Source organism: Microcebus murinus, chromosome 5 (assembly GCF_040939455.1).
Source record: "Microcebus murinus isolate Inina chromosome 5, M.murinus_Inina_mat1.0, whole genome shotgun sequence".
Lineage (NCBI taxonomy): Eukaryota > Metazoa > Chordata > Mammalia > Primates > Cheirogaleidae > Microcebus > Microcebus murinus.
This window is the reverse complement of record NC_134108.1, coordinates 8,967,929-8,982,560: the sequence shown is the minus strand read 5'-3', so window position 1 is coordinate 8,982,560 and position 14,632 is coordinate 8,967,929. Positions and strand designations below refer to the sequence as shown.

Sequence of the window (14,632 nt, the reverse complement as noted above, 5' to 3'; positions counted from 1 at the left end):
GCTGTGCTTGAAGGGCCGTCTGGAGAAAGAGGACTGGCCAGAAGTCAGTTGAGAATGAAGGAAAAGAAGATACGGCCTCTGAGAGCATCACAGTGGCCTTTGGCTTGGGGTGTGAATGAAATCAGAAGTAATGCAGCTAAAGTAATGCAGTAGTAATGCAACTTTGGAGAAATAAGGTTCCCTCTCCCAGTTTAGATATCTTGCTTTCTTTTGTGTTTTCCTGTTTATTTTTTTAAAAACATTCTAAAACCCAAGTTAATCTTGTGTTCTTCAGAAGTAGCACTTTGGAGGACTATGCATTTGTTCCAGCTGTCCTCCAGTCATAGACATGTCCTTTGGATGTAGATTTGATTTCTGCAAGTGGTCAAGTTAATTTATGATTTCAGGTCTTTAAATGATCCCCCCTCTGGTAGCCAAATTTCTTATGCTTTGGGTTGCTTTACTAAGGAGAGTTGTTTTCTTGGTGTCAAACTGTTTCTGAAGGCAGTTTCAGAGGAAAATGGCACAAATGCTTATGAATAGGAGCAGCTCGTTAGGGATGACCCCTGGGGCCAGTTCAGATTGGGGCTTGCTGCTTACTGTCCCTGTGAACTGGGGAATGTTGCAGGTCCGCCCTTCACACTTTGCTGGGTGATGGAATGTTTCAGACCCAAGCAAATAGAGTACCCATAAATATCACACCTCTGTAGTCAAACTGTTCTCTTCACCAGATCAAGCTTAATTAAATGCCTAATTGGCCATAGAACAATCTGATAATGTTAGGTTTCATTTATCACAGTTTCCTACTCTGAAAGACAGAACAAGTGTATTAAGAACAGGTGTATTAAGTAAATGTGGATGAGAGTCGTAGAATTCCAATAAGGAAAGATACAGGACTCATGAACATTTGTCTTCATGATTAGATTTCCTGGATTTGCAAAACCTGGAGTGGAACAGTATTTGTTGGCCAAGCAACTAGCAAAACCCAAGGAGAGAATTCCCATCATTGTAAGTTTGTTCATTTTTGTTTGTTTGCTTTGTTTCTAATTAAGCTCTTTTATAATACTATACCTTAAAGCCAAGAGAGTTATTAGTCTTTGGTAAAGTATTTTTAAACCCATTAATGCCCCAAATGACTGATAGGATTTGTTAGTGTTGTAGAAGTAGTAAATTAACATAAATTAATGCCTGTTGTTATATTCTTTATCTTTCAGACCCTTAGTATTGAACAAATAATATATATAAAACTTATTATTTGAAACATTTTTCTTTTATATAGTGTTTTAAAGTATATTTTACATGCTGTTTTTCTCCAAGCCCTATATGTTTAGCTAATAAACTCAAGTCACATATTTATGTTTCTTCCCTAGTGAAGTACATGCATGTTACCAGAATGGGTACCTTTTCTAATATATTGACAATAGTGTTTTTTCCAGTAAATCAGCTGCCAGGCCAAGATAAGGAGCTACCAAATAAAAGCAGGGAGTTAATGACACCATTAAGAATATCTGTCTCAGAGTAACTTGATTACATAAATCAACACAGGCCCTTTGGTTTCAGCCTATATTTTGGTTGCTGATTTTCTATCTAGGCAATATCTAGTGGTATATTTTCAAATGCAATTCTGGAAAAGAGAACTGTGGCTATCTGCTGACCCTGTTAATTCAACCCTGTAACTGTAACATCGGGGAAGTGGTGGGGGAAGCCCTGAGTGTGATCACCATGGACACAGACAAGGATGAGGCAGTGTCTGTTCTTACTCTATAGTCTTTGGGTCCTGGGAGGCTTGGCAAAATTGCAAGAATGATATTAGATTCTTTAATTACTTGTCCCCACATCTTTGAAAAGCTTGAAATCCTGGAAACCTTCAGACTGAAGGGCTATAACCAAGAGCCCCTGTTATCCTTTTTCCCTCAAAGTACATTTGGGGTAATTATCTTCTGAATAGTTAAAGATTATGTTAATTTTTTTCTGTTTTCTCCAAATCTTTTTAATACAGAGCATGTATTACTATTCTTTTCATTAAACTTAAAACTCTGCAGAATAAGAGCCCATGGCCCTACCCCTCAGAGTCTTCAAGGGGACATTGTCATGAGCATGACAGTGGTGGCACAGAGCCAAAGGTCCTAGCCTCTTTGCTGTCCCACAAATTTAGCTAGAACTGGACCCATGTTCTCAGTAGGCAGATCTGCCTGCATGGGCTTCTTGCGTGGAAAAGCAAGCTGAGGAAAGCCACCAGGTCTCCTGTAAGCCAAGAGAAAGCAGAGACCTGGCTCTTAGCTTTACAAGCATAGTAACCCTCCCCAACAATAAAACAAGTGTATGGCCCTGGTCAATCAGAGTTGCCCCCTCATCCCAGTCACTGAGGTCGTCTTACAAAGTCCTGCTCTGCAGCTTTAAGATAGCTTCCTGGATCCAGGCTCTCTCTGGGGCCTCGTCATGGGAGTTTGTCCTCAGATCTCTCTAGTCTCTTTCTAAACTTGGTCACCTTCCTGACCTAATAACCTCTGTACTGTCATGTCCCACCCACTTTTGCCCTCTTCCACCTTTAAAATGAATTAGGACTGGGCATATCTCTTTTTTCCTTTTTATATCTGTCTGGCCTTGCCTTTGAGATCTCAGCCTAAACACATCTTTCTTCCTTCAGCCCAATCTGCATGGTTTTTCTCATTTTCTTTTCACTTCCGTACTGTACTTTTTCTAACTACAAGAATAAAACCTATTTTATAAATTTTCATTCCTCCTCGAATCTCTGAATGAATCTCTTTCCTAGAGATAGTGTTCCATTTATAGACCACATGTTTTTTCCCCTTAATCCTTTATTGTATTATAATTCAATTATTTTTCCATTCCAATCCAAGAAAATAACATATTCTCGATATAATAAGGTCTCCTATTGCTCTTAAATGTTCTTCTTTGATAAGATCTACTGTCCTGCAATCTGGATTTCTGAAATGTATTACTATGGTCAGAGTTTATGAAACGAATGATGATCCAGAACCAACTCAAGACTAGCAGTGATACAGGAGGTGATTCCCAGAGCTCCTGCATGAGCATCCAAGTCCCTCTGCAGCTGCCTCCGTGGCCTTGCGTGCAGTTTTAAACAAGAGGAAAACAACCAGATTTGGGATAGCAGACCTGTGGTTACTTGGCAGTGTCTAGCAGAAATGACCCATAGGCTCAAAACTCATAAATTCTCTATACCTGACATTGCTGGTTTCCTTTTCTCACCTCCCAAAACCCCAGTGGTCTAGCATAAGCCTAATAAGGCTCACAAGAATTTTTTAACTTTTGCCCCCTAGTCACAGAAAAAAAGACCAGTGGAAAAAGAATGGAAGCCTATCCTCTTTGGGTAAGCCTTGCCCAGATGGGGCTAATACCCAGGGACAGGGAGTTGAGCCAACCCAGTGTGCTTACACACAAGCAGTCTCAAGAGAAAACAGCGGCTTGGCTCTTGCTTTAGAGACATGGCACTCCCTACTGGTAGTAAAACAATGGTTATCAGACTCTGACCAGATTAGTCATTTCTGAGAACTAGAATGATGCTACTCCAAGTATGATCCCTGGACCAGCTGCCCATCTGAAAACTGCTTGTTACCAATCAGCTATAAGTACAGAAAATGAGGATGTTTAGAAAACTTGATGGCAATTTGACATTGTTGAAAAATCAATGTATAATTTTATATTTCACAAAACTACCAGTCCATGGTAGATTGTTAAAAAAAAAAAAAGAGCCCTTCTCATATAGCTGAGACAGCTGGACGAGAGAGAGAGGTGGTGTTCTACCAGCACTCGGCTGGAGGGGAGGGAAGCTGGTGTCCCCTCTCCATGGACTGAGCTGCCCCTGTGGGGAGCAGAAGGGTTTGTCCTACAAATGTGTTCTTCACATAAAATATCTAACAGGAACAGAGACCATTAAGTAACTTCTCAAGGAAGAACAAGAATGCCCCTCCAAAGGACTTTTAGCTCTAAAAAGAAAGAAGTATTTCCTGATTTACATCAATTGTATTTACTGTTTTTCCATGTAACAAAATTACTCTTCATGGAACGCCGTGTAGGTTGGAGATTATGGCCCGATGTGGGTTTATCCTACCTCTACGTTTGACTGTGTGGTAGCAGATCCCAGGAAAGGCTCCAAAATGTATGGTCTGAAGAGCTACATTGAATACCAGCTAACGCCTACTGTAAGTATCCAAGCTACCAAAACTAGAACCAGGCTTGCATTGCTGGTTACAACTTGCTTTTTTTCTTTGTTTTCTATAGTTGGCTGGCATTGGTAACTTGTTCTTCTCTTTCCCTTATTTTGTAGAACACTAACCGATCTGTAAACCACAGGTATAAGCACTTTGACTGGTTATATGAGCGTCTCCTGGTTAAGTTTGGGTCAGCCATTCCGATCCCTTCTCTTCCAGACAAGCAAGTCACAGGTGAGTGTAACAGTAAACTCAGGGTGACAGTATAAAGACTCTAGTCAGGTTATCCTCCTGCAAGTCAGCGGTGGCATTTTCCATCGCGTAGCAGCAAGAGGCACTACTATTGTGGAGATGGTAGTTAGGAACGGCCATGCAGAGAGAACCGTAGCATTTTGTACACACATCTGGGAGTTACCTAAACACCTAGTGGGAATGTTTAATAAAATCTGCTATCATATCTCTTGTATATGTGTCTTGAATTTGAGCAGAGTTATTGTCTTTATTGCTATATCCTTTCCTACTAAAGAAACATGCATTTAAAAAATGTGGAAAATGATACCTGAGAAAATAGATATGATCCAAATAGGGTAAAATGAAAATAAAAATGTATGACCCAAATGATATAAACAGGTTATGCAGACCAGCTGTGTCATTGTCATTAGAAGTGTGTAAACATTGGATGGAGAAGCCACAGAGCTTCTAAGTATTGATGAAGGAAGGTGTTCAATTTTCTACATAATTATTTATTATTCTCCCTTTCCTTATTAAAAATGTCATGCTTCCCCTCTTTCTCCCCCCAAGAAAACCCCTTCTGGTAAATAATCCATGGTGTTTCCAGAATACTCTATAAATATGCAGATAGGAGGGATTTCTTTTTATGTCTGGGGACTGTCATTGTTTTGTTTTTCGTCTCCGGCCTAGTATGGACCTGGTGCTGTATATAAATCCTCAAGGACTCAGCATATGTGTCTCAGAATAAAAGTTGTAATGAAGCTGACTTTAGAATGATAGAAGGGGTTTTAATATAAAGCTAGAAAAATTTCAGATAAATGAACTAGTAATTATGGAAAGGAGTGGATTGAGGGTGAGAGTAAGTCGCAAAAGGTCAGAGCCAGAGAGGCTGACCTGAGGGAGGGAGGGAGAAGGGAGAGTTCTTGCCCCAGAGGTCAGGGAAGGTCAGAGACGGTTTAATTCCTGCTTGGGCAGAGTTGAGGTCGGTAGTTTAGGGAGGGACTGAGATGGCAGGGCTGTGTTGTAGCGCAGCAGTGAAGCCTGTCCCTCGTGCCAGGTCGCACGTCTGCCCTCACAGATAGGCGCTGCATCCTCACTTTATGGGTGAGGAAACAGATCCACAGATGTTAAACAGGCTTCCCTCGATATTGCTAGGAGAGGAATCCACAGCTGATCCTGAAGCTTGCTCAGTTTACATTATGAGATGTGGACCAATAAATCTTTAGCTAGAAATAGTACCTTTACAGTGTTATTCTCCTTAAAACTTTTACTTTGTTTTATGTTTATTTTTCTCTGAAGTTTTTTTATGGAGATGGAAACTTTTGCTTTTAAAGAAGTTTTGATTTTGATATTTCATAAAACTTTCCAAAAAATTCAAATTGTCACAGCAGAAAAGAGCATGGGGCTGCACCGGTAGGTAGATAAACACATCCTTGCAGTCTGGCAGGGCGACACTGAGCAGTCTTTGTGGCGCTGGGACAGAGGAGCAAGGGCCGGTTGGTGTGGATTGTTGCTGCCGTCCACTGTGGTGCTCACCTCAGCCAAGTTCCACACCAGTTCACATACTCACTGTCCATCCTTTTGTGTTGTCCTTATGGCTTTAAGTCACAGCTTTCTTTGTATAAATGTAGATTTCTTTCCATGAAAACTTCAGTTCTGCCTTGTAAAATTTCAGTCTGTTGAGTTTGGTACTCTTCTTTATAGCTTGGTTATCACATGTGCTCCACAGTGTTTAAGTAGATGGATTAATGTGCTATGTCAGGGTTGTAGAAATTTCTCCTATCTTTTAGGTTTTATACTCTGTTTATTCTGAATCAGATAATTCAACGCTATGTTAAACCATCATGGAGTCATGGTTTTCCTTCTGTACTAAGGTTTGTTTTTTTTTTTAATAAAAAGAAGGTCAGGCATGCATCTAGGGGGGGTGTCATAGGAAAGCAAGGAAGCCACAGCCCCTCAGTGTGAAGAAAGTTGAGCTTTGATTCACTGGCTTGGGTATGTGCCAAGGAAGATGAAAAGCACAGAAGGGACTTTATTCCCCTGCTCTCTCTGCCTCCTGCCACGATACCCACAGATTATTAATACATAAAAACTCCCCTCGCTCAACTACTGGAAAAAAGGAAAAAGAATGCCAAGCAGATGTAACATTTCTGTGGACTTTATAATCCATGAAAAATGTATAGTTAACATTTTTTATTTGTTTATAGATTTTTTTCTTTGTGGAAATAATATTGAATCAATCTGGTTTTATTCCTGGTACCAAACTGTTTTATTCACATTCTCAGTGAAAACCTAGATAAGGTTCATTGCAAATAGGGAAATGAAAGTCCCTCCTTCCCCCTTTATTCTAATTCTCTGGAACATAGTATGAAAATCTTACCAAACATAAAGTAACACCTGAAGTTGCAGTTTGGAGGTAAACCAGCTATGCCAGAAGAATTTTCATGAGGGCAGTTTTTAAGTAAAATAAGAATCATTAAATGTCAGCCAGCTAAACTCTTGGTATAAATCACTTCACTTGTTCATATGGGGAACTCCTGCTATCCCAGGTCCTTGCTGACTTTCTGGGTCTTTTCTGCCCAGAAGGTGTATCATCATCTTTCCAAGACAGGACAATTTGTTTCTGCATCGCCTAAGTTTACGTAGTACTTAATCTCTACTAACAAGTATAAAATTTGAGAGACTTTAAACAGTAGGTGTTTAGGCCCATTGTGATGTTCAAGTCCCATTTTTTTTAGGTAACAAGTTTTTGATATGTCAGTCCATAATACTCTTTCTTATTAAAAGACTTACGCTTATTTATACTCATAATTTTGAAACTTGTATTTTTAGAGATGGTGTCTGCTTTGTTACCTAGGCTGGTCTTGAACTCCTGGGCTCAACCCATCCTCCCAAGCAGCCAGGATTACAGGCATGTGCCATCCCACCCCGCTTGTACTCATAATTTCTAAAGGGAAGTTCAGGCTGCATTTTTTAAGAGTTTATCTTTAAACTTATGTTCAGTAAGTTGCTATGGTGTACAGCTCTGTGAGTTTTGACAACTACCACCACAGCCTTGCAGCCAGCACTGTACTCATGCTACAGAGCAGTTCTTCGCCTCCCACAACCGTGGTGCCCTATATTTTCAACACCTCCCCCAGTCCTAACCACGGCAACACTGATCTGTTCTTTGTCCCTGTAATTTTGCCTTGTCTAGAATATCATTATGACCAGAAGCATATGCTGCATAATCTTTTGAGTCTGGCTTCTTGTATTTAACATAATGCATTGAGATTCATCTGTCTTGCTATTTCCTGTTTGTTTCATTTTATTGCCAAGTAGTATTCCAATGTATGGATATACCGTAGTTTGTTTATCCATGTACTCATTGAAGAACATTTGGGTTTCTAGTTTTGGGAATAAAGCTGCAATTACGAATAAAGCAATTACAAATAAACATTTGCATATAAGTTTTTATATCAACATAAGTTTTTGTTTCTCTTGGATAGCTGGGAGTCGAATGGCTAGATTATATTGTAGGTATATGTTTAACATTTAAGATGTTGCTGGACCATTTTCCAAAGTGGCTACACAATTTTGGAATCCTCACCAGCAATGTGTAAGGGTGTCAGTACTTCCACATCCTTACCTTCATTTTATAGTGTCAGTTTTTCTTAATTTTACCCAATCTAATAGGTTAGGTATGCAGTGGTATCTCACTGTGGTTTTAATTTACATTTCCCTAATGGCAGGTATTGAGCATCTTTTCATGTGCTGTTTCCCATCCTTGTATCATATTTGGTAAAGTGTCTGTTCAAATTTTATGCCCACTTTTTATTAGGCTGTTGCTAAATTTTGAGGATTTTTAATATATTTTGGAAGCAAGTCCTCTGTCAGATATGTAATTTCCAAATAATGTGTCCCAGCTCTGGCTTGTCTTTTCATCCTCTTAGCAGTGTCTTTTGCCTCACAAAAGCTTTTAATTTTAATGAAGTCCATTGTGTGAAATTTTTCTTTTATGGATTGTGCTTTAGGTATCATGGCTAAGACCAACTTCACCACATTTTCTTCTAAAGATTTTATAGTTTTAGGTTTTACAGTTAGGTCTGTGATGCGTTTGGGGTTAAATTTTGTATACGGTGTACTGTACGATAGAGGCTCATTATTTTTTCATCTGGATATCCTGTGGTTCTAACACTAATTGTTGGAAAGACTGTCCTTTCTATGTTGAATTTCCTTTACACCTTTGTAAAAAAAAAAAAAAAAAAAAGAATCACTTAACCGTATATGTGTGAGTTTCTTTCTGGATTCTTTTCTGTTCCATTGATTTCTGTGTCCATTCTTTTGCCAATATCACACTGTCTTGATTAGTTTTGCTTTATGGTATATCTTTAAATCAGGTAGTGTGTTAACAAACTACAAAATTCTTTGCCTTTCCTTGTAGATTTTTTTTTTTTTTTTTTTTGACACAGAGTCTCACTCTGTTGCTGGGGCTAGAGTGCCATGGCGTCAGCCTAGCTCACAGCAACCTCCAACTCCTGGCCTCACGCGATCCTCCTGACTCAGCCTCCCAATTAGCTGAGACTAAAGGCATGTGCCACCATGCCCGGCTAATTTTTTCTATATATTTTTTAGTTGGCCAATTAATTTGTTTCTATTTTTAGTAGAGACGGGGTCTCACTCTTGCTCAGGCTGGTTTTGAATTCCTGACCTTGAGCGATCATCCTGCCTCGGCCTTCCAGAGTGCTAGGATTACAGGCGTGAGCCACCACTCCAGCGCTTTCCTTGTAAATTTAAATGTCAGTTTGTAGGTATCTATAAATAGTCATGCTGGAATTTTGATTGGAATTGCATTGATTTTTATAAATCAATTTTTACACCTTGATATGTAGTCTTCTAATCCATGAATACAAATATATTTGCTTTTCAGTGGTGTTTTGTAGTCTTCAGCATATAGATTCCACATATATTTTGTTACATAAAAGAATTTCGGCCAGGTGTGGTGGCTCACACCTGTAATCCTAGCACTCTGGGAGGCTGAGGTGGGCGCATTGCTCGAGGTCAGGGGTTTGAAACCAGCCTGAGCAAGAGCGAGACCCCGTCTCTACTATAAATAGAAAGAAATTAATTGGCCAACTATTACATATAGAAAAAATCAGCTGTGCATGGTGGTAAATGCCTGTAGTCCCAGCTACTCAGGAGGCTGAGGCAGGAGGATTGCTTGAGCCCAGGATTTTGAGGTTGCTATGAGCTAGGAGCCATGGCACTCACTCTAGCCTGGACAACAAAGTGAGACTCTGTCTCAAAAAAAAAAAAATAAAAAAATAAAAGAATTTCATTGGGGAGTATTTCGTTATAAATGGTAATGTTTTTTAAATTTCTGTTTTTCAGTTGTTTGTTGAATATACTGTTGATTTTTATATATCAACATTTCATCTGTGACCTTGCTAAATATACTTAATGGTTCCACGAGCTTTTTTGTGTGTTCTTTGGGATTTTTTTTTTAAATGTAGACAATAATGTAATCTTGAAATAGAGACTGTGTTATTTCATGCTTTCTAATCTGTGTGCACTGGGTAGGACTCCAGTACGATGCTGAGTAAGAATGGAGGGAGCAGACATCTTTCCCAGTCTTAGAGAAAAAAACGTTCAGCCTTTCACCATTAAGTATGATATTAGTTGTCGGGGTTTTGTAGATTTCCTTTTATCAAGGTAAGGAACTTCTTTTTCAAGTTTGCTAAAAGTTTTCTTCAGGAGTGCCTGCTGAATTTTATCAAATATATTTTGTGTATCTGTCAAAGTGATCGTGTGGTTCTTCTTCTTTACCATTAATACCGTGAATTACCTTGATCAGCTTTCCATTGCTGAACTCTCTACCCTTGCATTCCTGGGATAAACCTCACTTGATGGTGATATATTATTCTTTTTATATATTGCTAGATTCCATTTGCTAATACTTGGTTGAGGATTTGGTTGATGAGGTTATAGTTTTTTGTCATGTCTTTGATTTTGGTATGAGGGCAAATGCTGGTCTCATAGGATGACTTTGGAATTATTCTCTCCTTTACTATATACAGGAAGAGATTTTGTAGAATTTATATTATCCTGTAAGTGTTTGATAGAATTTACCACTGAAATCATCTGGACCTGGAGTTTTCTTTGAGGGAAGCCTTTAACTATGAATTTAATTTCCTTAATAGATACAGGGCTATTCAGGCTGTCTCTTCTTTAGTGAGGTTTGGTAGTTTGGGTCTTTGAAGGAATTTATTTCATGTAAGTTGTATGGATTTAGGGTTGTTCAAAGTATTCCTTTATATTTGTTAGGGCTTGTATGGTCTACAGTGATATATATGCCTTCATATCTGGTCATTGTCGTCTTCTCCCTTTTTTCCTTGGTTTTATTGATTTTCTCTATTGTTTTTCTATTATATTATTTTCTTTTATTACTCCATCTGCTCGATTTGAGTTTAATTTACTTTTTCTTATTTCTTAACATAGAAGCTTAGATTGTTTTGAAATCTCTCTTCTATTACAAGCATTAAACTTTCCTCTAAGTACTGCGTTTATTGCATCCCACAGATTTTGATATGTTCATTTTTGTGGTCAAAATATTTTCCACCAGGTCAAAATATTTTCTAATTTCTCTCATAAATTATTCTTTGATCCATGGGTTATTTAGAAATGCAGTCATCCTTCAGTATCCGTGGGGAATTGGTTCCAGAATCTCCCACAGATACCACAATATATGTATGCTCAAGTCCTTGATGTAAAATGGCATAGGAGTTGCAAATAACCTATGCACATCCTCCTGTGTATTTTAAATCATCTCTAGCTTACTTATAATACCAAATGCAGTGTAACTGGTGTATAAATAGCTGTCATACTATATTGTTTACGAATGGGAACAATGAAAAAAGTCTGTACATGTTTAGTACAGACATTTTTTTTTTCTTGAATATGTTTTTGATCCAAGATTGGTGGAATCCACAGATGCAGAGCCCATGGCCATAGAGGGCCAACTCTATGTTTCATTTCCAAATATTTGAACATGTCCCAAATTTCTTTTTGTCTTTTGACCTCTAATTTTATTTTGTTATGCTCAAAGAACATGCTTTGTATGATTTTAATCCTTTTAAATTTATTGAGACTTGTTTTATGGCCTCGCATATGGGCTGTCCTGGGGAATGTTCCATGTGTGCCTCAAAAGACTGTGTGTTCTGCAGCCATTGGGTGGAGCATTTTGTACATGTCACTAGGCTGAGTTGGTGGATAGTGTTGTTCAGGTTTCTGTGTCCTTGCCAATTTTCTTTCTATCAATTTATTGAGCACAGGGTATTGAAATCTAACATTATTTTAGGATTGTTTATCCTTTCTTTTCAGTCACTTTTTGCTTTATGTGTTTCTGAGGCTGCCTTGTTAGGTAAACATGCAGTTTGTAGCTGTTATATCTTCCTGAAGTGGTAGCCCTTTTATCGTTATGAAATGTCCCCTCTTGTCTCCAGTAGGATGTCCTGTGTTAAAGTCTACTTGTTTAACATTAATACAGACGCTCCAGTTCTCTTACAATTACTGTTTGTCTCATTTATCTTTTCCCATCTTTTTACGTTTAATATGCGTATGTCTTTGAAACTAAGGTGTGTCTTTTATGGGCAAGACAGTTGGATCTTACTTTCTTATCAAGTCTGACAATCTTTGCTTTTGACTGGGGTTTTTAGGCCATTTGTATTTAATGTAATTATTGACATGGTTAGGTTTACATTTGCCCTTTTGTTATGTGTTTGAGGTATCTTGCTGTCCTCTGTTCCTCCTTTACTGGCTTTTCTTTGTGTTAAATAAAGATGTTCCAATGTACCATTTTAATTCCTGTCAGTTTTTAAACTAAATTCTTAAAGCTATTTTCTTAGTGGTTCCCCTAGGGGATACAATATGCATCTTTTTTAAAACATCACAATGTACTTTAAGATTTACTTAATTCCAGCAAATATAGAAACTTTTCTCCTGTATACCTCTACTCCCTTCCCTTGTGTTATGCTATTATATTCATATATATTACATCTGTGTAAGTCCAGCAGTACATGTGAAAATTACTGCTTTCTACAGTGTTTGTGTGTTTTAAAGAGGCTAAAGGAACACATTAGAAAAAAAATGTGTCTATAGAGTCCTTTGTATTAACCCACACATTTCTGGCGCTCCTTATTTCTCTGCAGATTCAGTCACCACATTTAGTAATTTCCTTTTAGCCTGAAGGATTTTCTGTAATATTCCTTGTAATGCAAATCTCTTAAATGAATTCTCTCACTCTTTCTTTATCTGAGTATATCTTTATTTTTGGAGGATAGATGTGCTGGTCTGGCTTCCTTATGTCCCACGACAAGTCAGCTGTTACTTCTGTGGCTCTCAGGCATGCACACCACCATATGTGATGGGTCGTTTTTCACTTGCTGCTGTCGAGATTTCCTTTTTCTTTTTTGTCTTTCAGTAGTTTAATTCCGCTTTATCTAGATATGGATCTCTTTGTATTTATCCTACAAATGCAGACTTTGTAGAGGTTTGTTGAGCTTCTTAGGAGTATAAATTAAAGTTTTTCATCAAATTTAGAAAGTTTTCTGTCATCATTTCTTCAAATATTTTTTCTGCTGCTTTCTGTCTTCTCCCTCTGGGACTCTCATTACAAGCATTTGCTATGCTTGATGTTTCTGAGGCTTGTTCATTTTATGTTAGTTTTTTTTGTTTTTCCGTTTTTCATGTTAACATCTATTGATTTATCTTCAGATTCACTGTTGTTTTTTTGTTTGTTTGTTTGAGACAGAGTCTCACTCTGTTGCCCTTGGTTAGAGTGCCGTGGCGTCAGCCTAGATCACAGCGACCTCAGACTCCTGGGCTCAAGTGATCCTCCTGCCTCAGCTTCCTGAGTAGCTGGGACTACAGGCATGTGTCACCACGCCCGGCTAATTTTTTCTATATATTTTTAGTTCTGCTAATTTCTGTTTTTGGTAGAGACAGGGTTTCGCTCTTGCTCAGGTTGGTCTCGAACTACTGACCTCAAGCAATCCTCCCACCTTGGTCTCCCAGAGTGCTAGCATTACAGGCGTGAGCCACCGCTCCCGGCCCAGATTCACTGATTTTTTTCTTCTGTTCTCTTGAATCTTCTGTTGAGCCTCTACAGTGAATTTTCAATTCTAGCTACTGTACTTTTAACTCCAGAAATTCCATCAGTTTCTGTCTCCTCCTTGAGAATCTCTGTATGATGATTCCCTGTCATATTTTTCTTCAACTTTTTAAGTATGACTTCCTTTAGTTTTTTTAACCTAATTGTAGAACCTGCTTTTTCTGCCACATTGTTGGTTTTTCCCCCCTGCTAATTCAACATCTGAGGACACTTAGAGACAGTTTCTATTGACTGCGGCTCCCCCCAGTGTGGGTCGTATCTTGACGTTTCTTCACATACAGGTTCACTGTAGAGGCTCAACAGAAGATTCAGGGCAGCAGAAGAAAAAAAATCAGTGAATCTGAAGATAAATCAATAGAAGTTAACTAATTTTTTGTTGAAACCTAGACATTTTTGAGAATATATTTTAGCAATTCCAGATACCTCCCAGATGGTTGTTTCTGCTTTATGTTTGTCTGTTATGTAACTTACCTAGGCTAAATCTCTGAAAGCTGTCTCCCCTGCAGCTCAGTTATTATTATGTTTACTTATTTTTTAAGTTTGGCTCCGTAGAGTTTGCTCCTACGTCTGTGTGGATTGGTAGGCAGTCAGCCTGGGATTGATTGAACAGAGGTAGTGCTCGGCCGCCTCAAGCCAGTAGGCTTCTGATCTCTGTTGACGGGATTGTGTGGGCAGAGTTCAAAGCTCAAGTCATTTTCAAGTTATTTTGGCTTTACTTCCTCCTTGGCCCTTTTGTGTCTCCTTTACTTGTGAGTGCAGCCCCGGAGTTGGCCAGGAGTGTGTGGCTGGCTCAGCCCCTGTCTAGTCTGCACCGTTTATGCACACAGCCTCAGCCTGGAACATGCTTGGGCTGTCATGCAACCTGGGCTGACAGGGCCGTCGGCCCTCCCTGTTCACCCGCCTCTGAGATTGTGACTGCCACCGACACCACCTCTGAACACGGGCATCTCCCACCACTCCAAGTGCGCCTCCTTCCACCCCAGCTGCCAGTCTTCACAGCCTGCCCCGCTCTGGCAGTGCCTCCTTGTCAGCCAGGCAGGGCGCAGGGGCACGTGGACAGCAAGGGCGTGGGGACAGCCCA

At 39.1% G+C, this 14,632-nt stretch overlaps 1 protein-coding gene across 2 annotated transcripts in view; it reads left to right on the top strand.

Moving 5' to 3' along the window:
- The window catches only part of SNX9 (sorting nexin 9), a 122,669-nt gene that overhangs the window by 84,289 nt on the left and 23,748 nt on the right, over nucleotides 1–14,632 (top strand). For both annotated transcript variants that reach the window (XM_012759636.2, XM_012759637.2), the window contains 3 exons: nucleotides 903–987; nucleotides 4,038–4,163; nucleotides 4,289–4,406. In XM_012759636.2, coding sequence (XP_012615090.1) covers nucleotides 903–987; nucleotides 4,038–4,163; nucleotides 4,289–4,406 — 329 coding nt within the window. The remainder of the gene's footprint in view (nucleotides 1–902; nucleotides 988–4,037; nucleotides 4,164–4,288; nucleotides 4,407–14,632) is intronic.